General features: G+C 36.5%; 5 protein-coding genes across 8 annotated transcripts in view; 1 reads left to right on the top strand and 4 right to left on the bottom strand.

Moving 5' to 3' along the window:
• LOC116848613 overlaps window positions 1-8,987 on the bottom strand; it is a 15,791-nt gene extending 6,804 nt beyond the window's left edge. Inside the window, exon 1 of the mRNA XM_032824946.1 lies at window positions 7,934-8,987. Coding sequence (XP_032680837.1) covers window positions 7,934-8,283 — 350 coding nt within the window. The 5' untranslated portion in view covers window positions 8,284-8,987. The remainder of the gene's footprint in view (window positions 1-7,933) is intronic.
• A 416-nt stretch (window positions 8,988-9,403) lies between these two features.
• On the bottom strand, window positions 9,404-14,461 carry LOC116848518 (hemolymph lipopolysaccharide-binding protein-like). 2 transcript variants are annotated; one of them, XM_032824732.1, is made up of 3 exons: window positions 13,241-14,461; window positions 10,862-11,155; window positions 9,404-10,228 (listed from the first exon to the last, which is right to left on the bottom strand). In XM_032824732.1, the coding sequence occupies exons 1-3, from the start codon at window positions 13,311-13,313 to the stop codon at window positions 9,930-9,932; spliced, it is 666 nt and encodes a 221-aa protein (XP_032680623.1). In that variant the 5' UTR covers window positions 13,314-14,461; the 3' UTR covers window positions 9,404-9,929. The 2 variants fall into 2 exon arrangements, with proteins under 2 accessions (XP_032680623.1, XP_032680713.1); XM_032824822.1 differs by having other exon boundaries at window positions 10,862-11,113; window positions 13,241-14,460.
• Window positions 14,462-17,464: 3,003 nt separating this feature from the next.
• On the top strand, window positions 17,465-18,305 carry LOC116848887 (28S ribosomal protein S33, mitochondrial). The gene is made up of 2 exons (XM_032825492.1): window positions 17,465-17,625; window positions 17,722-18,305. Exon 2 carries the CDS (start codon window positions 17,773-17,775, stop codon window positions 18,115-18,117), a length of 345 nt encoding a protein of 114 aa, XP_032681383.1. The 5' UTR covers window positions 17,465-17,625; window positions 17,722-17,772; the 3' UTR covers window positions 18,118-18,305.
• A 317-nt stretch (window positions 18,306-18,622) lies between these two features.
• On the bottom strand, window positions 18,623-20,072 carry LOC116848820 (protein canopy 4). Its single transcript, XM_032825363.1, has 5 exons — window positions 19,827-20,072; window positions 19,474-19,600; window positions 19,276-19,410; window positions 19,044-19,208; window positions 18,623-18,942 (listed from the first exon to the last, which is right to left on the bottom strand). The coding sequence occupies exons 1-5, from the start codon at window positions 19,930-19,932 to the stop codon at window positions 18,780-18,782; spliced, it is 696 nt and encodes a 231-aa protein (XP_032681254.1). The 5' UTR covers window positions 19,933-20,072; the 3' UTR covers window positions 18,623-18,779.
• Window positions 20,073-20,959: 887 nt separating this feature from the next.
• Window positions 20,960-27,049, bottom strand: part of LOC116848693 (kelch-like protein diablo) — a 9,542-nt gene continuing 3,452 nt past the window's right edge. For all 3 annotated transcript variants that reach the window (XM_032825154.1, XM_032825069.1, XM_032825238.1), the window contains 5 exons: window positions 25,738-26,114; window positions 24,889-25,204; window positions 24,083-24,780; window positions 23,452-23,794; window positions 20,960-23,295 (listed from right to left, as the gene is read on the bottom strand). In XM_032825154.1, coding sequence (XP_032681045.1) covers window positions 23,104-23,295; window positions 23,452-23,794; window positions 24,083-24,780; window positions 24,889-25,204; window positions 25,738-26,054 — 1,866 coding nt within the window. In that variant the 5' untranslated portion in view covers window positions 26,055-26,114 and the 3' untranslated portion in view covers window positions 20,960-23,103. The remainder of the gene's footprint in view (window positions 23,296-23,451; window positions 23,795-24,082; window positions 24,781-24,888; window positions 25,205-25,737; window positions 26,115-27,049) is intronic.

Here is a 27,049-nt window from a genome sequence, read left to right as displayed (position 1 = left end):
TATATATATATATATATATATATATATATATATATATATATATTGTGAAAAAATACTTAAAAATTCATTTGTGAGATATAAAGTTTTTTCACAAAAATAAAATTTATTTCACACAGAAATAAATTTGTATCTCACAAATAAATTTTCAGATATTTTTTCTTCAATGTATGCTTTTGTTCTTTCTTAGCGCCAACTTAAACAGACACATGTGTTTTGCGCGAGCGTAAAATTAAATATGAACTCAAGGAGTCAACACATTGACAACCAGCGTTGCGATCTTGCACGTAGAATATCGCGTGTGTAACCGAAAAAATATCGTTAATATCGAAATAATATTATATTGTCTGCTAACGAGAAAAATTTATATATAAACATTTTATATATTCACAAAAATTATATTAAACAAAACAGGTGATATTGTGATGCAAACTTTTTTTAAAAACTACAAACTTCGGAAACGTGTTTAGGACAATAATACAGTACAGCCTTCATATAATAATATAATTTTCGAATATTCATAAAAATGGTGATTTTACGATTTGACAATTCTCAACATAATTGGTCAATTCTTATGATATATCTTACGTTATGGCTACGGCAATTTGTGTGTGAAGGCCTTTAGCCGTAGTTATGCAAGAATGATCTAATCCACATGAAGTACGTTTCAAGAAAAATAAATCAAAAATAAAGAAAGAAAAATAAAGAAGTTAAGTATAGTTTTTTAAAATTTTCTTCTCCTTAAGGGTATTCATTAAACAAGTTTAATATTTAAAAAAATGAATAGAAAATAGCGCAACTAATAAAGAAAAGTGTTTTATAATTTTAGACGCCTATAGGATTTGGATTTTTTATTTTATGCAAAAAAACATACACACATATATATGGGTCTTTCATTGGTAAAACAAAAACTCAAAAATCATAATGTTGTGGGTTAGATCATTCTTGCGTAATTGTGGCCAATTTTACCCCTACAAGTTGAGCAGAACAAGCGACCTAAAAGATCGTAATTCGACCTCGACGGCCGCTGATACATTAATTAGACTGGAATTCGATCGTTAGCGGGAAAACCGTGGCGCGGGTGGTGTATCGGCGCGCTAATGGGCCGCGGCTCGCCGATCCGTCGCGACGTTAGCGTGCGGGAAGTAGGCGCCGGCTGGCAGTTCCGGCGTGCTCCCGCTTGCGGAACGACGCGGAACCGACGCGTTTTAAACGGGCGCGACGTTCGTTCGTACATCCGTTCGTTCGTTCGTTCGTTTTCGCGCCGCCTTTTTCGAGGCGAATCGCGCGAAAGCAAAAACGAAGCGACGGCAAAAAGTTTCCGCGCGAGACTCCGCCGCGAGCGCGAGAGTGCGGCGCGGTGAAAGGCGGCACCTCCTTCGCCGTCCCCTGCCCCCGCCGTCTTTTCCGTTTCTTCCCCTTCGCCTTTCTTTTCTTTTTTGTCCCTAGCCGCCGATCGACCTGATCTCTCGCGCCCCTGTGGTAACACGACAATGCGTTTTCCACCCGCTTCCTGGATCCTGCCCCTGTGTACCTTTCGTCGTGGTGACGTAATCCCGGCTTTGCGAAACGCGAGAGACGGCGCGACTGACCCGCGAATATTTACGCTCTCCGACGGGCTTATTGGCACCTGTGTGTGCGATGTGTTGTTGGACACTCCGAAATATCGATTATTGGAAAAAGCACGGACGGTGATTACTAATCCCTTGTTGCGTTGGAACGACGCACAGTTGGCGATTTGACTATCTTTCGGGGCAAAAATCTGTTCCGTCACAATTTTTTACCAATCGTAGTGATTCTTTTTGCAAAATACTCGTTGGACTTTCAGTTCTAATTGCTACAAATTGCTACAAATTGCGGAAACATTGTTATTTTTTTGTGGTCTTGCAACAGAACATGAAAAAACGTCAAAGGAGTATGAAAAATTGGAAAAACTTTGTTGTACAAAGCCAATCATAGAACTTGACATAGATATAGTATAAAGTAAAATATAAAGAAATATAAATGAAATCGAGTGGCTACAGAAACTTTAGGTTTAAAGACCTAGAATTTACAGTTTCAAAGTTTCGGGCTTTAGAATTTAGTGCTTAGGGTAGAAAAGTTCAAGGACTTAAAGATGGGGTTTAAAGATTTAGGATTTAGGATTTTGTAGCCACTCGATTTCGTTTATATTTCTTTATATTTTACTTCATGCTATATTTCATGCTATATTATGCATCATGTTCTATGACGATTGACTTTGTACAACAAAGTTTTTTCGATTTTTCATATTTCTTTGGCGTTTTTTCATATTCTATTGTAAGACCACAAAAAATAAGTGTTTTCGCAATTTGTAACAAGTAGTTATTAGAACTGAAAGTCTAACGAGTAATTTGCAAAAATAATCATTACGATTCGTAAAAAATTGTGGCGGAACAGATTTTTGCCCCGAAAGATAGTCAAATCGCCCACTGTGCGACGGGGGCTAATCTTCATTAGCATAATCTTAATCTTTATGAGCGTAATAACGAAATCTTAATAAAATTTTGCAAAATTGTATAAAGTATGTGTGAATCGTGAGTTGCGATGTGTATACGTCATCGTTCTTTACGAATGTGAACTCAAATATTAGGTCAGTACAAAAGACTCATCGTGTTTGTCAAATAAAATAAAGAGCGAAATTGTCTAATTTTTCAAGGCATTAATAATTCTTCAAGCATTCTCTTCTTTAGTGCGAGAAAATTACGAGAATTATTAGAATATACACCAATAATTTTTAATAACATTAAAATTTAACTTAGTTTTTACATTAATAATTTAATAATAATTAATTAAAATTAATAATTTTTAAATTAAAAATGTTTAATGAAATTAGAATTTAATTTAATTTTTACTAATATTTTTTAATAAAAATATTAAATTAATATTTTCTAAGTATTTACCGAGAACTTTCGACCTTCTTTTCAATAATCAAACTTCTTACAAGAATTTGGTAGAAAAATAGTAAGTCTACTGTATGTTTAATAGATGCGTGCTTTCTCTCTCTTTTTCTACGGAGAAAATTTTACGCCTAAAAATAAAAAAACAATTTTATAATTTTGACCTATACAGAATTATGGCTGAAATTATTATATATATATATATATTTAAAATTACACATTTTTCTTACAGCAAATTATTATAATAACTTGGATATTTTTTATATCATATATTTGATATATAAATCGTTAAACTTACTATTTTTATAGTTCTTCATACTGCAATCTTGGTATAATTCAGCTTTATAAAAAGCATCGTGGAAATAATTAATTAAGTTAATAATAAAAATTAAGGGACACACAGACTTTATAGTATCACATAAGTAAGTAAATCTTGATAAAATATTTCTATAGTCAAAGAATCTACATTGATGTTTCTTCCATGTTTACGATTTGGTCATTCTTTACGAGAACTGTAATAAGAAACATAAACATAATTTTCATGTATTCTTCACTACAATATTTTCTCCGTGTATGAGTCCGCCGAAAAAATACCAAGTAAATGCAAGAGATCAATGAGAATCAATAAAAAATAAAAACAATTCAACGCTTGGAGGAAACAAACGTCGCTCACGACACCCAGTATGCAAAGCAAAACTTCCATCGCATCAAATTCAATCCGTTCTGGCTACGAGCCGATCGCGAACAATCTCTCCGAACAATCCCGTGAGTATTACAAGAGATATCGACGAGTTATCTCAAGAGATAGGCTATATCGTTCGCGCTCGAGAAACGGTTGTTAACGTCGCGCCGTTGTCGAACGACGGCCTGCCGGCCGGCCGATTTCGAGTTTCGCGAGGCCGCGCGCGGTTAATCGCGCAAGAAGTTCGCCGCTCGATCATTAGCCGGAACGCGACGCGCGAGGGGTATAATTAGCGGCGCGCCGTCCGTCAGGCTGCAACGAGAAGGTGGATAATCCTCGCGCTGTTTTTGCGCTATCCGTCTGTCGTTCGTTCGTTCGTTGTTCCCTTCGTTCGTTCGCGTGACGAAACCGAGTTACGTTATTAGCAGAGACGATCTTTCGCAGATCGAGACCACCGGCCGCGGCCCAATTAGATAGATCATCGATCATCGCCGTTGAGTCACCGCCGTGATCAGGACACGCCGTGGTATCGCGCCCTCGAGTCCTCGTGTCCTCGCGCGACTACAATGCACGCATGTGTTCCGAGCGTGAGCTCCGCGCGCCGCGTAATAATCTCCGCTGAAAGTGATCGTGCCGCGAAAACGCGATTAACGGACACCAAGCGTCCAAGGAGACCCTGTCTCTCCATGTAAACGCGGGGACGCGAGCTGTAATGCAGCCTTGACTGTGCCGGCGCGATTGCCTTGCCTTTATGGGCGCGAGACGATTTGTCTGGGAACAGGCGACGTTTCTGCGTTTCGTTTCCCGACGTCGGAAACGTGGCTGGATCACCGTGGCTGGATCACCTGTCCCACGGGGAGAACGTGCTCGCGGTCTCCCTTGCGGTTCGGTTGAGTTCCTGTTCCGCGGGGAATAGCGCGAAACCGGTCGTAAAGTCGAGTCGGACGCGCGAACAGCGTATCGACAGTATGATGTAATAAGTAATCTCGGCAAAGTAGGTTTAATTCTAGTAATACAATTTACTCCTACTTTGATTCTGATAATGTCTGAAATTTCCCTTTTCATTTTCTTTAGAATCAAAATAGGCGTTGAATGGAATGGTGAGGCTGAAAGTAAGATCAAAATTTCTGGTAGGTTAAATAGAATCAAAAGAGGTTGAGAGTATCAAAGTAGGTTTTAGAGTATCAAAATAAGTATTGAATAGAATGGTAAGACTGAAAGTAAAATTTTGACTCAGAATACAGGGAGTACGAGCGTAGCATAGCAGACAGCGCACTAGTATACCATACTATGGTATACCATAGTTACCTCAGGTTTGAATCCCGACATTTTTGAAACCCAAAATTTTCGCACGTTCGTGCTCCTCTCGGAAGAAGAAGCGGCAACCCTCCGAGAGCCGAGAAAAACCTTTCAGAATCATACCCGCTAGTTCAAATCATTTGCCGTTCGGAATGGGCGTTAAACTGTAGGTCCCATATGCCTGTACAATTAGCGTGCGCACCACAGGCATATGAAGAGAGGTCACTACGCTCGAAAGCGAGCTAAAAATTAAGAAGAAGAAAGAGTTCGGGAAATGAGTGTAGACAGGTGCCCAATAAGCCTCCGGCCGTCTTCTTCACACACTTTAAATATTCCAATTAACGGTTAACCCTTTCCGCCATGGTGTGAGAAGTATATTTCCTTTCTTTTTATTTTTGAAGCATACATCTTTCTTTTTAATCAATTTACGCGAAACTCGGTACTCGAGGGTCACTGATGACACTTCTTTGTTTTCTTTTTTTTAACAATATTATCTTTCTGCTATGTACTTTTGCTCTTTGCGCTACCCGGATCTAACGAGGATGTGGCAAGGTTATAGATTTATTTTTTTTTGTATTTTCATGTCGTTAAAACTTCGTGAAATAGACAGTACAATCCACTAAATGATGTCTTAAGGACGTTCAAAAGACGTCTGGCTCTTTCAGACGTCTTTTAAACGTCTTTAAAAATAACTCTTTAGCACCAACCTAATACCGAATTATTTAATAAATAATCCAAAATTTTTTAGGTAAAATTTAGGTAAAAAACGATTATATTTTTATGTTATTGTTATTTTGTGAAATAACGTAATAAACGATGGCCGATCATAAACTAAAACGGCGCATAATTCTTAGACAATATAAATTATTAGAAGATATCCTAAAGACGTATAAGAGGTGTCTGAAAGAACCAGACGTCTTTTTCTCTGTTAAATTAAGAAGTTTGGTTACAGAAGGAAATTTGGAAATTCTCATTAGATGCCTGTAAAATTAACGAATCAATGATGTTCATTTTATTATCGTAAAACCGACTGATTAAAAGTGCATAATTTTGTTTTCTATTTATTTGACGAAAACACGACAAATCTTATGCGCCAACATAATTGTTGTGAGCCAATCGAAGTCCCTTCCCAGAGAGTAGAAATAGCTATGATGCAGAGAGGAAAATTTACATTCCGATTAGACTATATCGCATTAATCGCTGCTGGCGAATGACTATTATATGAGATTGATCAGAAAATTGTGCATTCGCTTCGTTTCTCCGAAGAATTGAGTCGACTGGACTGTCTCGAGGTATCGTGTGAACGTTATCGACACTGTATTACACTGAAAGAAATTATTCGATAAAAAATTAACAATCGGACATTTCCAATCAAATTCCGATCAATTTTTACATCCGATTAAATTTTATTGGATACTTCCGATCATAATGACATTTCATCAGATAAACCGATAAAAAAATTATGAACTAATATTTCCCATCGAATGTTTCCTGATCGGATACAAAATTTATCGGTATTTTAATCGGAAATATCAGTTTGTTAATTTTTATGGCATAATTTCTCTCAGTGTATTTTCGAGAAAATGTTTCCTTATCAATTATACGATATAAATCGAGTGTTTAGGGATGCGTTTTCTGCAGCTTGTTACTTTTTGTTACATCTGGGAAGAAAATATCTTGGGAATAAAAATGAAAAATGTCGGACATGAAACACGCGATTTCGTCGCACTTTCTAGACGATAAAGAAAACTCGCTCCCGTTGTGCGCGCAAAGAGCGATAATGAAATATAGCTAATACTGGTTTCCGAATTTTTCTGAATCTCCTGTCTGACCGAACGCGATTCCTCGGAGCAGGTATAATTGAACCTTGAACGACGGCAACCTGCGCGTCGGCTGCGGCATTACGTGATTTTATGCGCGAACCAATTCACTTGGCGAGGCGTTCTGCGATTACGCACCGATGAAAATTAAGTCGATTATAGAGGACTAGGAATTACTAGTCGCTGTCAAATGACTCTCACGTAACGCCCGCCTTACACGCGGTGAGAGCACGATTTCAAAGAAGCTTGTAACACGAGTGGTGCGCCCATGCCGTAAAAACTGAACGCACTGTCTCGAGATCGCAATCCCTGCGACGTTTTCTGCTCGACGAGAGCTAGCTCGCTCGAGATGGATTAAAAAATAAAGCTTAGTCACCGGAAGATCATGATGGGTCGCGATTCATCGCGACGAGGTCGGAGACCGAGTGATGCCAATATCTTTGCCGATTCTGTTGAGTCAACTGAACGGAGAGGAAAGTAACCGGCAAAAATTGATCAGGCGAATTCAGGGCAATCTAAATATATAATTAACGCTCGCCTCTCGATGATGCTGACACGTCCATGACGATCAGTCCGGTTCGAAGTAACTTTGTCGCACAGCTGAATTGCATTTCTTTTTTTTCCCTTAGTCTGCTTAATCACACCTGTCCGGAGACGAGAGTGACGATCAACGCGAAAAGAAGGACCGCACCTTTCCCTCGTTCTATCGAACAAGGCACGGAAAAAAGCGGAACGGGCTCCTTGAACTTTCTAACGTGTTGAACGTGTTGGAAGAAACGGAACACCGCATCAATCTTTACAAGGCGTCCGAAACAAGCCACACACTACCTCTCAAAATGCAAATGATATTTCGAAGTTTCAAGGCATTAGTGTCGACGGGATCACGATGAATGCCGGTCAGATAACATTAATTAGAGTATACTAGCGACAGCCAAGTATATCTAAAAATTCAAATATCCACAAGCAGTCCCCTACCCTTGCGCTGTTGACTAATTGTCGAGCTCGAAGACACCGTTGAAGCGACGCGATGTGAAATTCGGCCGGGCGGAACTCGCGGGACTCTCGGGACACCCGCGTCGCGAAGGTCTCTCTCGTCGAGCATCCGAAGAGATTCGCGGACAGACGGGAACGAACAACGAGACAACGGGGAAAGAGTTTTGAGTAAAGCAGGTGTGCGCGAGCGACAATGATTCGGCCGAGCGCGAAAATGCACTTACGCCGCGATGCTCTTGGAAAGAGGCCACCGTTCCATGGACGCCTGGTACTTCATGTTCTCGATCTGCTTCTTCAATGCGTCCTTGTCCATGGTGGCGAGTACACTGGGATCCATGGTTACAGCCGCACCCCCTGGTTGCAATCGGGAACGGAATAGCGCGTGCGCCTCTGCGGGAAAATCAATAGGGCGAAGAGCGGTGCTATCGGGTGCTCCCTGTAACGCGAACGCGGTTCTCTTTCTTTCTCTCTCTCTCTCTCTTTCTCTTGTCGGGATGCAGAAAGAGGAGGCCTGGGCACGCATTCGAGAGGATCGGTGGGTGACCTCGCGGGAGAGATAATGATGACGACGCATCGCGAAACATGAGCGATGAGTGCAAACCGATCCGAGTCGGAGTCGAGTTCGGCGAACGAGCGCGTCCAAATGGGAACGCCGCGCCGCCGATGACGCGCTGATGACGCGAGGCGTATGTAATCAGATTTACGTATGCATGTAGGTCCGCGACGCTTTTGTCCCTCTTTCTTTGGCTTGGCTAAGGGCGCGCCAAACGATCGTGTGCGAATGATGAGGGACGAAAAATTGTCGACGGTGTCGATACGCGCTCCGAACGTTTCTTGAGCTTTTCTTTCTTTGTCGGCGTGTTAATGAAAATTGTCGTATGAATAAGTTGTCGATTGTAAAGTAATGTCTTTCGTTAACGCGACGCTGGATACTGATATAATGCAGTTTTGTAGTTTGAACTGTTTTTGCTTGACCCCGTAGAATTGCAAATTATTTTTTGAGAGTATCAATATTGAGTTGTGTAATAAGTAATCTCGAATTATTCGGATAAAATAAATACAATTGTACTTTCATGTCGTTCCAATTTTATGAAACAATTTATGCACCGTTTTGACCTATAATCTTTTGCGATTCTTCGCATATATTGTTTCATAAAATTGTAACAACATCCAAGTATAGATGCCAATGCATTGAAAAGTGCTTCATGTTACGTCATAAACAAAAATATTTTTTGATTATAAAATCTTTTTTATATTTTTTTGTTTTGTGGCAACATGGAGTTTTTACTCTGCAAAAGCATTTGCCATTCTATGCGACCACAATTGCAAAATAATGCAAACTACGAAATTGTAACCAAAATAGCAAAATAATGCAAACTGCGAAATTGTAATGGTGATAGTAGTTTAGTAAATACTGTGACCGAAAAAACACTGAAAAAATAAAGAATATTTATTCGGTGGAGACTCTAATAACATATTTACTATTATACTAATATAAAATATCTTTCAAAATAAGAAAATATATATTTTCTTAAAATTTATTTTTTCGTGAAAGCAAATGTTTATTCTAATTAAATAAAAGTATTTGGATCTAAACAAATATGTTATTAGTACCTATCAAATAAATATTTTTTTATTGTTCGTTAATGTTATCCGTTAATGTTGAACGAAATAATAAATCTGAAAGAGAAATAGAGGACGATAAATCTCGTGGTGGTGGAACTTATTATTTTCCGTTTACTCATCTGACATTTTTCATATCGTGATAATAACTTTTATTTTATTTCATTCTCCTTCTGCATCAACCGGTGAGGCCATGACGATTCTGAAGAATTGACGTTCTTACATCTCGCGATTACGTTCGTTCTCATTTCGTATGCTCGACGATAAGGGTACTTCGCATGCGTTATTTCTCAACACAACTCACAAGCGTGATCCGCAGTATCATTAATATAAAAATAAAACTTATGATCTAATCTCTCCGTCGTCGTGCGCACGTGCGACATTGATCCATTTACCTTATTAATCATGACACATACTTGCAAATATTCCTGCATTTACAGTATATTCGCATACTTGCTGTGTTACCTGGCGCGGTTAATCCAATCTTAATAGCCCTAGTCCTGTATCGTCGTTAAAGCGTAATGCTTTAGCTGATCGCGTGTCTTTGCGCGGCGTCCGATTACGATCTCACGCGCTCGCAATCGATTCACGGCCGATTTAGAAATTGATCTCACAGAAGAAGGGGTGCGGTGTGGAGCAATCGAAATCGTCCATGCCGCCGTCCTTCAGAAGAAGTCCGCAATGCTGCTTCCCGCCCCAGTTGTCGGGCAGGTTAGCGATCTTCGTGGTCCATTTTGAGTAACCCGATGTTTCCATGGGTTCATCTAGAATCGTAGTCCAGTCACCTTCCTCGAATTGATCGTGTACACCGAGCCACGCTTTCTCGATCTTGCGCTCCTCCATAATACGTAGCAGTAGCTTCTCCTCCGAGTTTGAATTTATAATAACCAAGTGACCTACGTCGACAGACGCATTTATCTCATTAATCCGCCGAAATCCGGTGAAATCGTGTGGATTTTTATTCATTCATTTTTTATTATTTATTTATTTATTGGTTTATTATTATATCTTAACTCTCAATCCGTGCCCGACCGACGATAATTTTCGAAGAAGCTGAACACCTATCAAACTGCGCACGGGGGAAATATTGCAGTAAAAATTACGTCCAAATTATATTTCATTTTACAGCGTCTTTTTTAAAACTGCGTTATACTTACGTTTTAATGGAAATCACCGTATAAAACAAAATTTAAACCAAATACATGATATAAAGAAACATTCAAGCAATTATAATACAATTTTGTAGTGGAAACATTTTTAAACAAATATGTCATAATTTCAATCATAATTCTGTATGGTCCAAGAGAGACTACAAAAATTTGTTATCATCTCTATTGTGATATTTTCTTCGTGTGGATTAACTTCAACCATTGTGCATTTCTCATTAAATATCCCACATAAGTTTGTTAATAAGATGAATTTGATTGATAGAATATGAAATCGGATTGTCGTCGCTATAAAGACTTGCGCTGCAGGCATGACATTCGTCGAGTCTTCGTTGTAAAAAAAATATATATATATGAACTCACCCCCTTCCTTAATACAAATTTTACGAGCCTGGCTCCACGACAGTTTGCGATGGTGAAATTTATGAGCACCCATGCCGGGTGTAAGGAGATAATCGCTTCCTGCTTTATCTAAGAGTTGAGTAAGTTTATGCATTCTCCACTGTGGCGGTCCGGTGATGTAAATATTTTGCAGTGCCGGATTAAAACCGTTGCTATACATGCACAGGAATTTCTGTGTCGCGCTCAGATTTTCATCATTGCATGTTGATTGGCCTGCAGTTACAAAAGATTGGTTGCGTACACTGGCACCAAAGCCTAGCGGAAAATAAAAAAAACGTAGTCGCAAGGGGAAGGTACGTTATATACATGTCATTAATAGAAAATATCCTGTGTACGTCTCCGATACATTAGTTAATTTCACTAATTAGTGTTATCACTTGCCAAGGTTTGCTTAACTTTCAAGCAAATTATTTGCATATATGTACGAAACATTTTCTATTGCTTATTTTAATAAAACTTTTTTAAAAAGCTTTTTTAATAAAACTGAAACTTTTTTAAACCATTCCAATATGGAAAAGTGATACCTAATACCGAGTATTCCTAATTCGATAGTTATATAGACAAGTTTCATTATTTCTCCAACGAATATTACATTGTCTCAGCTTGATACGACATTTTTTGCAACAATTCAAGATTTTTATTTATATTTAATATATAAAAATTTAGTATATATTATATTTTTATATATATATTATTTAATATATATATATTATTTAATATATATATTATTTAATATATATATTATTTAATATATATATTATTTAATATATATTATATTTTTATATTTTATTGTTTCCAGTATCTCTCAGCTTGGAATTTTTTGTTACATAATTCATATGTGTGACACTTAAATTCATTTATGCAATGAGAAAAAGTATAATACTTTTTTATATTGTTACTTATTTATATTGCGTGATGTATACATTTTCTCTTTCTGTACAACATTGGTTTTAATTAAATTAAATCTTTCTAGAAAAATTTATTAGAAAAATTAAAAGAATCAGATGACAGCACAAATTAGGATAGAATATTTTAAAAATCAAAACGTATTATCTGTCCAGGATGCAGTCAATCTTTTCAAATAATACAAGAAATTTAAATGCGAATAAAATAAAATAAATATGTGAATATGAATATAAAGATAAATATATATACACGGTGGGCCATTTTACGGGATTTTAAAATTGTGCCTTGAAGCCGATGAAGGCAACTTCGAACATTTACTTCGTGGTTAATTATGTAATTGTTAAATAGTGAGAGGCAAGGGGACTCATAGTAAACAAGCACCCCAAACGTGAGAGGCAAGGGGACTCACGGTAAACAAGCATCCCAAACGTGAGAGGCAAGGGGACTCACGATAATCAAGCACCCCAAAGGAAACAGAATTTACTACGTCCACGTCGTTGTTTCTGGGTAATGCTAAAAGTAAGATAATCGCATTTAAACAAACAGCTTCTGAGCGCTTTTAAAACCTTGATTTGACCTTCTGAAGGTCAAAATAAAAAATTTAAAAATATCGTTTCTGACGTAAAATTTCCCGCTCTCTACGAATCCAGTGTCAAAAGTAGGCAGTCCCATTTAAAAAAATCACTATGACCTCCAAATGACCTTGAAATTTGATCTCAAAGTCAAATTCATTTATTGAGAAAGATGACCCCCATTGTCCTGAACAAGTATTGTCGTAACTATTTTTCTATATCTGGCTTACCTATGGAGAAATTTGGGTGGGTCCCGTAAAATGGCCCGTGTGTGTGTGTGTATATATATAATTTTTGAAAAATACGATAGAATATAATTCAATAGCTCAATATAAAAATGCACCGATCAGGCGATTCACTTTTTATTTTAGACACTCTTTAGAAAAGATTTCCGTAAATTATGTACACGATGAATTTCCACTCTAAACTTCTCGATTATTAATTTCATGAAACGATTAACCGCAATAAGAAAAGTAAACGAAATTAAATTCACATTTTTCTGAAGTCTTCTACCATATTAACGCAGGTCAAAGAGTTTTATTCATATTAACACGTCCGCTATATTATATATGTGTTACACATATAAACGAATTAAATCTGTCTTCTATACAATTACATGAAAAAAATACAGGATGATCTATGAGGAAAATTTCCTCTCTGGTCGCGAGAGTGTGCTAAGTATGATCTATTGTCAAGTTCCTCAATCACCCTTTCTTTCCAAACTTATTTAAAATAACGGTAATATAAATGCGATAAATATGTTCATGGAAGTTAATTCTATCGAATTATCGAAACAGATATTGCAATCATGTTCTCCCAAAATTCACTTTCATCAAATTTCACACAAAAAGTTCTTATTTACCTTGCAAAAAGTTTGTATCCGTTGCTACACAGTACGACGCAACGCAGAGAAATGTCAACAGATATTGCAACATGATTATAATGTTATTGCGCTACGTATTCTCAAGAACGAATGCCGCGAATGTAAGTACCATGCGCTTATATACAATACAATAATTATAATATGAAAAGATAAATTTTTATCGAGCACAGCGAGGAAATACGTTTTATCTTCCTGACAGGATGTTTCGTAAGCATCACTACCTTCAATAAGAACACACACACACACACATGAATAAAATAGAGAGCATAACTAGACAAGATAACGTTGATCATTTTCTTCAAAATTTCGCAAAACGCTTAGTATCTTCTGTAATTAACAAATCGAAATATCCTAAGGGCCCCCAGACGAAAAACTCGGTTATAAGAATAGAAAAATTGTCGTAAGAGATTTCTATTCAATCAATTGATTTCAATTATCTTAACCAAGTTTTAATGTAGCTGGATGTTCACACAATTACAAATTGATTGATCTAACTAAATAGTTATAGTTATTTTTGGAAAATGATAGTGGTAATATACATATAAGGTTATTATCTCTAATACATAAGAGGTTATTACCTTTAATAAGAGTTTAATAAAAAAGTGCTATTCTTGGCCATAATTTCTAACAATTAATTCTCTGTGTGATTATAGTTATAAATATCAAACGGTCTTCTCTCAGTGCAGAAGAATATTTTCTTAGGTGACAGTAAAAGAAACATTATTACTCGTTAGCGAATTTTTCGTCTGATCTTCTTTTCACACACACATAGATATACGAACTGAAATATATTTCTCCATATGATACCGATGATTTAGCACAGGAAATACAACGTCACTTATCAATTTAGGAAACCCTAATGAAGAGTAAATTTTATCGCAACAACCGGAATTCCCTAACTTATATGTATCATTATTACATATAAATTAATAATCTCGTTAATTTAGCGAAGTGATACACAGGATATTGCAATTGAAATATCACGCGAACCATTTGTGTGAATTCCAAACGAAATTCAACAGCGACGTTCAGAGTCGGCATTTCAATAACCGTTTAAACTTAAATTTATATATAAGTTCAATTTTGCTTAAACCAAATGAAACACATTATTAAGATAAAGTTTAAATTTGGATCGAAGTTTAAACTGGTATTGCAAAAAATCGACTTTCAGTTGTTTCAGGAGACAAGTGTTTTTTATTTTTAAAGTACCCTTATAGAAATATCATACTAAGAATCATTGATAATTACTTATTTTCAGTATTAAAAATACTGGATAATAAGTAATTATCAATGATTCTTAGTATGATATTTCTATAAGGGTGGGCTACTCTTTTCTAGAGTCCATTGCAATCGAGAAATTCGAAAAGGCTACCGACGACGTAAGCGAAAGTCCCACTAATTATTCAATGGTTCAATTTTCCGAAGAATTTTACTGTGAACATGAGCGAGAAGGTTCTGCTTGTTTCGCTGTGCTGTACCAGACTTTACAGTCACTCGACGTGTATACCGCGGCTCGACTTCCGCGAAAACGCGAATGAAAAGGCGGGCGTTTAACTGAAACGCACCAGATCATACCTGTAATGTAGTCGCATTCCCAACTGGAAAGTTCAAGTGTCATTGTAACATGTGATCCGGTGGGTGGTCGATACGAGTAAAGCACACGAGACGAAATGAAGTTTCGCACCTCGACGCCCACCGAGAAGTATGTCTACAACGCTCGCGCACACATTCTTGCGCGAGTGCATAAAATCCGCAATCGACTCTTGTTCGCGCTAATCCGGTTACGCTTATCGTTAGTGGTGCGCACACAACAGACGTGCGATCTAACATTATAATGGCAACTGAAAGTCTTTCCACCGTCGACGAAGCTCAAACCAATATACCTGTCCGTGGACATAAGAACGTCGAATTCAATCTATCGACATGGCCTCTTTTTTTCTAAGCACGTTGCGTCCTCTACATTTCTATTAAGAGAAAACCATTTCTAACTTGTAGGGAGGTCATTATCCAGACAGACATTATCTAAGAGCCGATTTTTTAATGATAGTTTAAACTTAGATTTTAACTTAAACTCTGTTTAAACGAAACAAACAAACATTGTTAGAATAAAGTTTAAATTTGAATCCAAGTTTAAATTGCTATTGAAAAATCGCCCCTAAGTGGCACAAGTACGTAAAGATGCGTCCTCATACGGTAAAAGTTTCGTCAGTAATAAAAGAGATCATTTGAGAGACACTATGAAAATCACGGCAGTGTATTGCAGCAATACTTTGATGTCGTGAAAATTGCTGCTTATTTTGCCGGAAAAAGAACGCCATTAATCCGGAACTATTGCGGCAATAAGACGTAAATGTTTCGATTAAAATTATGGGGGGCGTAATAAAGGAGTATTTCTTCAAACGAGCATATTTGAAACACGTTGTGCCATTGCAACAGCGTCATAAAGTACACATTAAATGTTAGCATGCTACGTTCGGCATTTCTGTCTACCTGGATAGTTCAAAGGAAACGACACAGGGAGTGGCGTTCTTCTGTAGACCTCCCTAAATTTTTGTTCAATCTTAAACATATTCAAGACACACGCGAGTATATCTCACAACGATTCGAAACAAAAAACGTTAGGTGAAACGTTAATTTTGCAAAAAAAAAAAAAAATCGTTGAAAAAACGTTTTATAAGCGTTTTAAGACGTTTTATAAACGTTTTATAAACGTTTCTTATTGGTACTTTACGGTTCTGAAAAAAACTATAGATACATTTAAGAAACATTTCTGATACGTGTATATGTTACCTGGGAATTGTTTGCGCATAAAAATCGTTGTGTAGTGTGTAGAGTAATTATTTCGACATTACCTCAGTTTGGCTTGCAATCGCAATTATTCGACCAGCTGGAAGTTATGGGAAGTTATGTGTCGCAGGACGTTCAAGTGTGGAACTCACCTTGCCGGAGAACGGAAGAATTCTGCGGCAAGCTGTCTGTTAGCGGGTTTCACGATTCGCTTACGGAAGCCTCGGGAAATCTGAATAATCTAATTTAGCGGTGATTTCCACGCCGATATTTTCAATCGTCAGTGCGCTTACTTGCGTCCCGTTAACGAGCACGCCGTTGAACTCAATCCATCACGGGAGAATGCATATCTCCAATGACCGACTTCTATAGTATGTATGTTAGACTGAAATGCAATTATTGTATTGAACAAACGTTTAGGCAGAAAACCGTTCTGCTTCCATATGTGATTTATTATTGCCTGATTTCCCTTTAACGGAAAAGTAGCATTTCCTGCGTTTCCAGTAAGCAATAAATTATTAATACAACATTACTACAACGATATTCGAGAACCTGTAATATTGTCAAATATGTAGAGTTTAATATTGTATCGAACATCATTATGAACATACTTTGATCGCGATTTGGAAGTTTCAATAATGTTGAAGTAGGGTTGCCATAACATTTTAACCGTCAGAAATATTTTTAAGATGTTGCATTGATCTCAAATAAATGTTAAAGTAACATTTGAAATGTATATTTTTTGTAATGTTTTTGAAACGTTTAAACAACATTTAGAAAAATCATATCACAAAATTACATGTGAAAAATATAAATTCAATATTATTAAAAAATGTTCAAACAATGCACGTGAAGTCAACGTTTCTAAACGTTAATTTAATGTTCCTTGCTTACTGGGTCGTTTCTTCCGAATAAAGAACTTCCCTCTACAAGTTAGAAATAAATTCTCTTTTAATAAAAACGTAGAAGACAAAAAAGTTTAGATAAATGTCTAGTATAGATATGATAGTATTTTTTATTAATGCGGTTCTAATACGATTCTTTTCTTGCTAAAAAGAAATTAGGAGTAAAGCCAAAATTAAATATTAATTCACCTATTTTCGTGAAATTAATATTTTTAACATCTTTTTCTCCCCGTTTATATTTCACCATGTAAAAATGATGAAAATGTGCTCTTTGGACGCTTTAAAAATATATATCTAGGTTGCATTCCAAAACATCTTTTTCGAGGAAAATTTTACTCTTAAATCTATAGTTCATGTTACATACACTATAGACTTAAGAGTAAAATTTTCCTCTGAAAGGACGTTTTGGAATGCAACCCTAATGAATGAACTCCTTAACGTTTCGCCTGGCGCCATCTATCGCTGAAATGCTGCTCGTGGTCGTAGTACAGTTCAGTGACTAATCAGACGCGGTTATTCTCTTCAAGTAGTACGACTCTACGACGAGTCAGGTCCTTGTTTATCTAACGATCAGCTGTGCGATTGTCGGCATGAGAGAAAGGAGAATATTTTTGTTGTTCTTCGCTTAAAACCCGATAGAGTGATTAGTCTGTTAATTTACGAAATAAAAAAGTAAGTAATTAGCAAATTAAAATTCTTTGAAGATTGTCGATTTTCATTCATTATAGGATCGATCCTAAAACCCAACCTTACTATCTCTTTTCTTAGACTTCAGAAGAAGGATACTTATTGTCATTGTTTAGTGAAGCAATTTAAAAGATGAACAAGTACATAGATTTGGCGAAGGTGGGCACCAATTACGCTATGCGTATGAATCGGCTGAGTAATCGAATTTTCGGCGAAGTGGTCACACCCACTAATCAGAAGTCGATGAAGGTGGTAAAGCTCTTCAGCGAAAAACCAGTGAACAAACGACCCGAGATCGTGCGATATTATCCAAGAATCTGGGCGACCGAAAGGATGATGACTCATCTGCGTAATTATGGCCTCTATAGGAACGAACATATGGATTTCAAGGAGGAGTATGAACGTCTGAGAGTTCTTCGAGGCAAGCCAAAGTGGGTACCGCGTAGATTCAGGAACAAGGATGAAAAACAGTCTTAGATTCAAACATCAATTTTGTTATAAAGTATGTATTTCACATGTGAATAATAAATTAAAGTCAACTACAAATAACATCTGCCTTAGAAGGAAAATATGCTATTGGGAAAAACTCAAATATTTCGTTGAAGAAATGACTTTATGATAGGCTAAATTCAAACACGATTTAATATTAAATATGTATTCTATAACATTGATGCTTTGTCTCTTTACCATATAATACATATACTGGTCTCTTAAGAAACATAAAAAGAAGTTTATTTATTATAACATTTCTATTACAATATACATGGCACATATATAGTTAAATATAAACCATGCTATACTAATATTTACAGATTAATTTTGTATATATATATATATATATATATATATATATATATATATATATATATATATATATATATATATATATATATATATATATATATATATATATATATATATATATATATATATATATATATATATATATATATATATATATATATATATATATATATATATATATATATATATATATATATATATACATATAGTATTGTGTCTCTCTTCTCTCGTTCTATTGCATAATATATTTCATTCTGTGATAAAGAATCACATTTTTTCTAGTCCAGTAATGAAAGTATCCACATAAATTTGTTCTTTGAGGCATTCTCGTCACTTTATAACTCTTGCTTTACATTCTGTAGTTCGTCCTTTACATTCTCTGTATCAGTTGATACCTTTTTCGTTTTTTTCTTTTCTTTCTTTGTATCTTTGTTCTCATTTTTCTCATACAGGCAAGAATCACTTTGCTCTTTCAATACACGTTCAGAGCATAGATATCTGAATAAAAAACAACAAGCAGATATTCATTATTCAGTGTTGATCTCGTAAATCTAGTAAATATAATACTCAGACAATATCGATTTCAAATAAAATATTACCGAGTTAGAGGAATATTTCCCTGATGCGTATGGTACCATTCTTCAATATCAGCTTCGTAAGACTCCAGCATATCTTCACATTGTGTTTTGAGAGTAGTAATTTCTACAGAAGGTTTGTCCCAAAGTTCATAAGGAATACCTAAATCTACTTTCACTCCCCTATCACTGCGCAACCATACAATGATTAATATGCAGAATATTACAAATGCTATTATGCTTCAAAATATCTTACACAAGTTCATGGAGTGTTTTAAACGTCTGACTTGTTCCTTTCGCAAATCTTGTACTATCTGTACGTTCTTTGTGTATATTATACTCCAATATACGCTCGCAAACATTTTCCATGCTCTCTAATAGTCGTAGTTCTCTAAAAACAGGAGTAAGTCATGGAACAATTGCAAACATTATTTTAGTTCAGTTTGGTACTTACGACTTCTTATAATCCTTTTTCTTTTTTGGTACAATATCATCTACAGAATATCCTAGTTCCAATACATCATGGGTTTTCCCTGTTTCGTCTAATCTGGCCTCAAGTTCTTTAGCTACAACTTTGCACACTGTGTAAAAAACGAAATTCTACTATTAATTTCAGTTGATATAATTAATTAATATAAAACTGAGTTTTATTCTTTCATTCTCTTGACACTTTTGAACATTTCTATTTTTACTAGATAAACTTCAAGATATGTTTTCTAAATTAAAATGTAAAATTCTGGGTTTCTCTGTTATTTTTCTGTTATTTTCTTTTGAAATAAAATAACGTATGAAAAGGACCAAAATTACCTTCACATTTATCAGCATACTTTACTCCTTGCTCTTCTTCGGGACCGCCAAAGACGGACCATGCAAATAACAAATTTAATAGAAGCGCACAATTGACAAGCAACATCGTAATTTATATTAAATAAAAATGGAATGTATTAACAAGTATATCATGGAATCACTGAGATCTCACTGAAATGTGCAACTGAGGTGCAATGTGATAGCCGGCGACGTTCACACAATCATAACAAACTTATCGCGTACGTGCTCCCTCTGTGCCGCATGACAGCATGTGTGGAACTTGGCAATTGGCTAACGAATAGGGAATTTACAGAATTTTTGAAAAGATGCCACAGAATTCCCTAGGAATTCTCCATCGGACGCCGCAAAAATCAGTTTATCCCTTGTAAATGTTAAGAAAAATTTATCTTGTAACTATTTATTCATCACAACACACACACATATCCTAATCGCAAAATCAAAACTGCGTCTAATGCACAATTTTTTCACCTCCGGTTAACTTTACCTGTCGGATAAATGTCAACCATGATTGGTTAATCTTGCCAACCATAAATATGATTGGTCAATTCCAATAGAATAACTGACAGATAAAGTTAACCGGAGGTGAAGAAATTGGGCATAAGTGAATTGTATTCATGATTTTTAGATACACTCGTTTTAGAATATTGCATTCATTTCTCTTTAAAATTATTTCTGGAAATAAAAATATAAATATCTTGAGAAATATATAACAAAAAAATCCTCTTTTTTGTTATATATCTTACTAAATTATATTATACTTTTGTTTGCAAACGGTGAGCACTTTTCTCAAAAAGTAATCTCTAATTTGTAAAAACAACTTTAAATCTTAGCAAATATAGTAAATTATCATATATACTTTTATGTTGTGTTATACAAAAAACAAATTATCATAAAGCTTTAAAAATTAATTTTTCAAAATTGTGACTTGTATTGATTAATTAATCCAATAATACCTTTGTACATATTTAGAAGAGAGATAAAACTAATATGAAATGAAAGAAAAGAATCACTTTTCATACATTCGCCGAGGAATTTGTCATTATCAGTTTTTATCAGGAAACATGATAACTCTTGGGTCATCCTGTTAATGTAGTATATAAGAACGCTATGCATAATAGTTCGCGCAAATTTCTAATGCGCACTTTCTTTAATTTATTGACAAAAAACAGGAAAGAAATCCTATGACTCTTCCTTTGTACTGAACAGTTGTACAGGATAATCTTTTGATCTCGATTAGGAAGACAAAAAACAATACGCCTGTATAACGCTTGCGTTTCTGAGATTATTCTACGCGCGCTAATTAATAACGTAATAAAATTTGATGTTTTTCGTGCCTCATTTACGGGAAACGTGTCGTCAATGTTCGATATAATGCCTATTGTACGAGTCTTGACGCAGATTTTAAAATTATAATTCAGCTAGCGCTATGCGTGCCGAATATACTCCGCAGAAATAATGTTGCACTCTTTAAATCTCTAACTCCTGTTTTCTTGAAAATCAGACTGGGGATTGGGTACTGAACACTTATTTAAACTTCATATAAGTTCGAACACGAACTTTGTTCGTGGATTACAATAATTTGTACCCTCGTAACATTTAATTTGATTAACTGAATAGCACAATTCACATTTTCTTTGCCTCTACAGTATCACGAGTTTCATAATTTAATCACGATAACGGACTATTCGCAATAGTCCCGCGCATGAAGAGAAATGCGTCAATAAGCCGTCGTAGAACTCGAGAGAAATCGGAATAATCATCTTTGTGTGGCCAGTTGCTTAGAAAGAATTACATTACATCGTCAATATGTTCTTACACTAGACATGCATTTTGCTGTCTTCAACAATCTCATACCTGTAACAACGACGATCCGTAAATGCTTCTCCACGCTTTCATTAAAATCATCCGAATCATTTTTACGTGCAATTGTCATCTAATTTTCGCCAAAATAAATCGAGTGAATTCCGTTATTGTTATAGCAAAACGCGTTGGTCGTGCTTAGCCAATTTCATTGGTCTTTGTCGCATAATAAAAAAAAACATGTTACATTATGAGATTGTTGTTATCAATGATCCCTATCACCATTTTGTACGATAAGGCTACTCCTCTGTTGACTTAAACATGTATAACGGATGTCGGTTAAATGGCGTATCTTTCCAGCAATACGAAAGAACGAGATGACACACACATCGCGTTTAAATAATTTATAATCTCAAGTATTATTATATATATTGCTTCTCGAGTAGGTGCATCTTGGCACCTGGTGTAAATCGTTGATAACATAATAAATGCGTCAAATGAATAAAATAATACGAATTATTTATAAGGTCTCACATTTCAAGTGTGTATGCGTGCATGTATCGCTGACTTGATATATTTGCGAGAGAATATAGACTGTAACTGTTTATCACGATTTAGTATTTCAATGTTTTCTGGTTAACACTCAGTCTTATAAACAGAACATAGTATCCACATACTTAAGAAAAGCAGTCTACTCTTGCGAGAAATCAGTGTCTTATATTACATTCTTGCATTATATTAGGTGCAAAAGCAACCTTCCGCTTGATTAAATTGAGACTACCAACTGAAAGCTTAAACTTTTATTTCGATTTCATTCACTGAAGGAGAGTGGAAGCTGTAAATGCTCTTCAGACACAATGCTTCTGGCGAGTGTTCGAGCGAAGAGAATTTGCCTTTCTTTCTTCTTGCCTGAGAAAACGTTCTGAAACTCTGTGCGTGCGAAACGCAAAGCAGTCCTTTTTTCATAAGTTTCTATGAGCACTTAATACTAAAGCGATTGGAATTCGTATCGCGTAAAATAAAATACACAAATATAGCGTTCACAAAGAGATTCCTATGAAATAACGACGAAGTCTGAAGTGAAAATAAAATAATGGTACAGTAACTCGAGCGAGTTATCGCATCTTTCCTTCACCGCACGCGGAATCCATATGCGCTTTGATCAAGCGAAGAAGTTATCTCGGAGTCGATGATAAATTAACAAAGAAAAAAACAACGTAAGATATGTCAAACGCGGGACTCGGCTCTCGCGGAATTTTGGAAAGGCAAAGTCTTGTATAAAATGCATACACATTACTTATATAATACTCATCGATCGACGGTAGCGTTTTCTAGTATTAGTTATAACAACAGGAACCGATACGGGGGCGGGAGGGGTTACAGGTGTAACTGGCGTTACCGGTGTGAGAGGAGTTAGAGGAGTTTCAGCCGTTTGGGCTGAAGAGGGGGGCCTGAGCTACCAAATGTAGTTCTCAGTTTGTGGAGCTCGCATCACTCCCACGCCTCCGCCGAGCCTCCTGTAGTTCATACAACCGCACAGCTTCCATTGATTCTGTTCCGGATCATATACTTCGATTGTTTTCAGATACGCAGTACCGTCGAATCCGCCTACCGCGTACAATTGACCGTTTACTACCGCTAGACCCACCTGAAAGAGTCACGACAGTAATTACAAATTGAAAAATACCGAAAGATTCTAAGATCTTCGAACTATATTCTCCTGAAAGAGCGCCTGATCTTTTTTGTTTTTTTTCTTTGTTTTTCGAAAATGACGATAGTCTCGATAAAAACACATGGAGCCTACCCCGCTTCTCCTAGATGTCATCGCTACTATAGGACTCCAGGAATTCGTATGAGGATTATAACGTTCCGCACTGGAGAGCTCCATACAATCATCTCGTCCTCCTACTGCATAAATTAGATTATTAAATACAGCACAGCCTAGATGTTTACGTCTCGTAGACATCGGGGGTACTTGGGTCCATTTGTTTTGCCTTGGATCGTATCTTTCCACTGTGTTGAGGGGTGACTGCCCATCAGACCCGCCGATGGCATATAAATAACCTCCGAGCACAGCAACGGCTACTCCCAATCTTCTAGTGGTCATTGGCGACACTTTAAACCATTTGTTTTCTTTAGGGTCATACCTGCGAAGTAAAGAATTGCTTTATGTGGCGTAAAATTATGATAAGAACAGAGCAAGAAACTAATGAAAGTCTAAATGATGGAAACCATTCGATTTACGAATTAATTCTAAGAAAAGTGGAAAAGAGCCTATCGCGGTTATTTGACTGTCAAATCTTTAATGATTACACCGAAGGATTTAATTATTTATACAAGTCATGGCGTATGCACCAAATATTTTTCTTTTTAGACAAACGTACGCATTAAATCTATCTTTTCTGTTCTAACCAATTAAGGATCCAAATACTTGCCTTTCCACATGATTAAGACATTGTACTCCATCCTGGCCGCCAACCGCGTATAAAAATCCGTCTAATACCGCGACGCCGACGCTGGTTCTACAAGAAGTAGTTGGAGCAACGTCGCAAGACCATTGATTCGTTTGCGGGTCGTATCGCTCGATGCTGTTCAAGTAGCTCTGACCATCATGACCACCGACCGCATACAACAGGTCGTTCAATACCGCTACACCTACCCCGCATCTCCGTTTACTCATTGGCGCCACCATCTTCCAATCGGCAGTATTAGGATCGAATCGCTCGACGCTGGCGATGGCATCGCCCGAACACCATCCACCAACGGCGAATAACACTTCCCCTCGTCTCGTAGGTTTCCTGGGTCTTGTTCTGGGTCCCTGCATCAGCGGTCTTTCTTGCGGCAAAAGTAAGTAATTTTTCGCTTCGTCCACCAAGTCTCTACAGGCGTCGTCGGATCGGACCAGCAGATCGGAGCCGACAGTGCCAACTAAGAATTTCGGGCTGAGTAACGGCAGTCTCACATGCTGCAGAACTTGAGACAGATGCTGTCGTCTCTCGGTAACGTTGTATTTGACCCAATTCATCACGGCGCTGAACACTTGCTCCTCCGTGCGCACATTTAATTCGTCTGACGAAATGATATCTACCAACTGGCCGACAGGCAATAATAAAAATTCCTCGCTTTCCATTACCTATTAAACGAGTATAAAGTGAGATCTTTTGTATAATTGAAACGTGTCCGTGTGTGTTTTTCAAAATGCTACGTATAAATTATAAGATCTGTTCTGATTCAGGCTCACCTCTTGGAAGTTATGTTGAGTGAACTTGTCGGCAATACGCAAAAGTTCACGGCACGAGTGGGTATCCGCGAATGCCCGGATACCAAGGCAGTTCGATGGATCTAACTGGCGTTTGAGAAATTCGCAACATATATCCTGAATTTCCGCTAATTGAAGAAGGCACGCTGCTGGAAGGAGAGTTTGAACATTCGCTTCTTCGACGATAATATGAGAAGTATAACAGAAGTCTATGAGCAGTTCCATAGCCATCTCGTCTATGTCGCGTATTGTTACTTCAGTTTGTCTAGATTCCGCCAGCTCCCCAGTAAACATTGCTCTGAAATAAAAAAAGTTCTTCTGATTATTTTAATATTTAGAGCAGTCTCTCTCTCTCTCTTTCTCTTGGAGTGAAATAAAGCAGAAATAAGATCACACATATCATTATCTCTATTAATATTAATAGGATAAAACACAATTATTGATATACATCTTATATAGTTATTGATATTGTAGAAAAACCTGCAACTTTTTCTTGCAACTAGCAGTTAAACTTCATGCCTGCATTCTATGATACCAAAAGAAATCTTTACGACTAAAACTCTGAACACATGCTGCTGATCGCAAGAAAATCCAGGACTTTCCAAAGTCAATGACCGCGTTCAGCAGAGAGAGTTACTTTGCAACTGTTGTAAATTTCGTAAATCTAATTAGTATATAATGAAAATTAAGAGCGTACATCAATCAGATTAACGAATTTTACAACAGTTGCAAAGCAGCTTCTTTTGCTACATGCAGTTAATGATTAAGGAAGATGTCACTATTGCGTGTTTTATTTGACTGTATAAATATTAATTGCTGATATCTCCTTGCCTGAAATATGGACTACATGCTGAGAGGATGACACGATGCGCAAATATCTTTCTGGTGCCAACATTGAGAACAACGTCGCATAATTCTCGATGACGGCGAAGACCATTGAGCTCGGTGAGCGTCGCACGTGGATGCTTTTCAGAGGTATGACTGAGGCGTGCTGGGGAAGGAGCGCGTTCTACGACTATCTCACCCATCCTCTGCGAGGATGGGGCACCCGCAGCCGCTCTCCCCGAGGCACCCCTGGTCACCCCGGCTAGCTGGAGGCGCAGCGGGGGTGACGCCCAGCCCCACACGGAATCTATCTGCAACACCATTCACCAACCACCGCAGGTCCCAAAAGTGCCTGCAGCAGGCCTCTTAATGTTGTGCTTTTCCTATAATAACAAGATAATATGCGTGTAATGTTATGTAAAAATGTTATATAAGTATCATTGAGTAAATAAATAGTAATCATTGCGTTCAGCAGAGAAAGCTGCTTTGCAACTGTTGTAAAATTTATGAATCTGATTGGTGCATGTTCTTAGGCCCATATTAATAGTCGTTACTTGAAATTCCTCTCAAGTGAAACACTCAGATTTGAGTTCAGAGTTAGATGAAAGTTTTTCAGTTGAATCGCGCGATTTCGACGATAATATAAAGTTTTATTAAGATTTATTAAGGCTTTTAAGGAAATTTAAACAACTATTCGTAAATAACGGACTCTTTCCATTTTTAGAGAATATGTTAGAAACTATGAGGTGAAAATATTTTATATAAAAGTTTATTATATAGTACTTTATATTACTTACAACGATTATATCCACATGTTCCGAAAATGTACAGTTTTATAATTTATCTCCACCCAATAATTTTGCAGAATTTGAATAAATATGCATATATAACAGTAGTAACATACATATGTACAGCATTGCAATTTGGGCAGGAGTTTTCCGAGTATATTTCCAGAATTTAATATATGTGAAGTCTATTTTTAGTACAATATTAAATACAACTCGATACAGGGTTAAAATAGAGCCGTAATGCGTAAATTAAAAAAACAGACCTTTTATTTCTACAGGCGTGAGCGCGCGTGTGTAAGTACAACATATTATAATTATGATTCAAAGAAATATAACAAAGTTTAATATAAATTATGGAGTAATATAATTATGGAGTAATAGAGAAACACATAGGAGAGGGTAAAATTAGACAATACGCCCCACAGAGTTGACAGAACGCTTTACCGAAAGTAAAGATTTCTGTAAAACATTTTTTCTCGTTATATATATATATATATATATATATATATATATATATATATATATATATA

The sequence above is a fragment of the Odontomachus brunneus genome, unplaced genomic scaffold (genome assembly GCF_010583005.1).
Source record: "Odontomachus brunneus isolate Ranch 3 - 2012 unplaced genomic scaffold, Obru_v1 Obru_scaffold_001, whole genome shotgun sequence".
Lineage (NCBI taxonomy): Eukaryota > Metazoa > Arthropoda > Insecta > Hymenoptera > Formicidae > Odontomachus > Odontomachus brunneus.
The sequence above is the reverse complement of the archived record's forward strand: the minus strand, read 5'-3'. Positions and strand labels throughout refer to the sequence as shown.

Excerpts from the sequence above, each read along its gene's own strand:
- LOC116848518 (XM_032824732.1), bottom strand. The coding sequence starts at position 13,313 with ATGTTGCAATATCTGTTGACATTTCTCTGCGTTGCGTCGTACTGTGTA. Across the intron at positions 11,156-13,240 it reads GGATACAAACTTTTTGCAAG|GCTTTGGTGCCAGTGTACGC; the intron begins GTAAATAAGAAC and ends ATTTTCCGCTAG. Across the intron at positions 10,229-10,861 it reads AATTTGTATTAAGGAAGGGG|GTCACTTGGTTATTATAAAT; the intron begins GTGAGTTCATAT and ends CTGTCGACGTAG.
- LOC116848887 (XM_032825492.1), top strand. The coding sequence starts at position 17,773 with ATGAACAAGTACATAGATTTGGCGAAGGTGGGCACCAATTACGCTATG.
- LOC116848820 (XM_032825363.1), bottom strand. The coding sequence starts at position 19,932 with ATGTTGCTTGTCAATTGTGCGCTTCTATTAAATTTGTTATTTGCATGG. Across the intron at positions 19,601-19,826 it reads GTATGCTGATAAATGTGAAG|TGTGCAAAGTTGTAGCTAAA; the intron begins GTAATTTTGGTC and ends TTTTTTACACAG. Across the intron at positions 19,209-19,275 it reads AAAACACTCCATGAACTTGT|TGATAGGGGAGTGAAAGTAG; the intron begins GTAAGATATTTT and ends ATGGTTGCGCAG.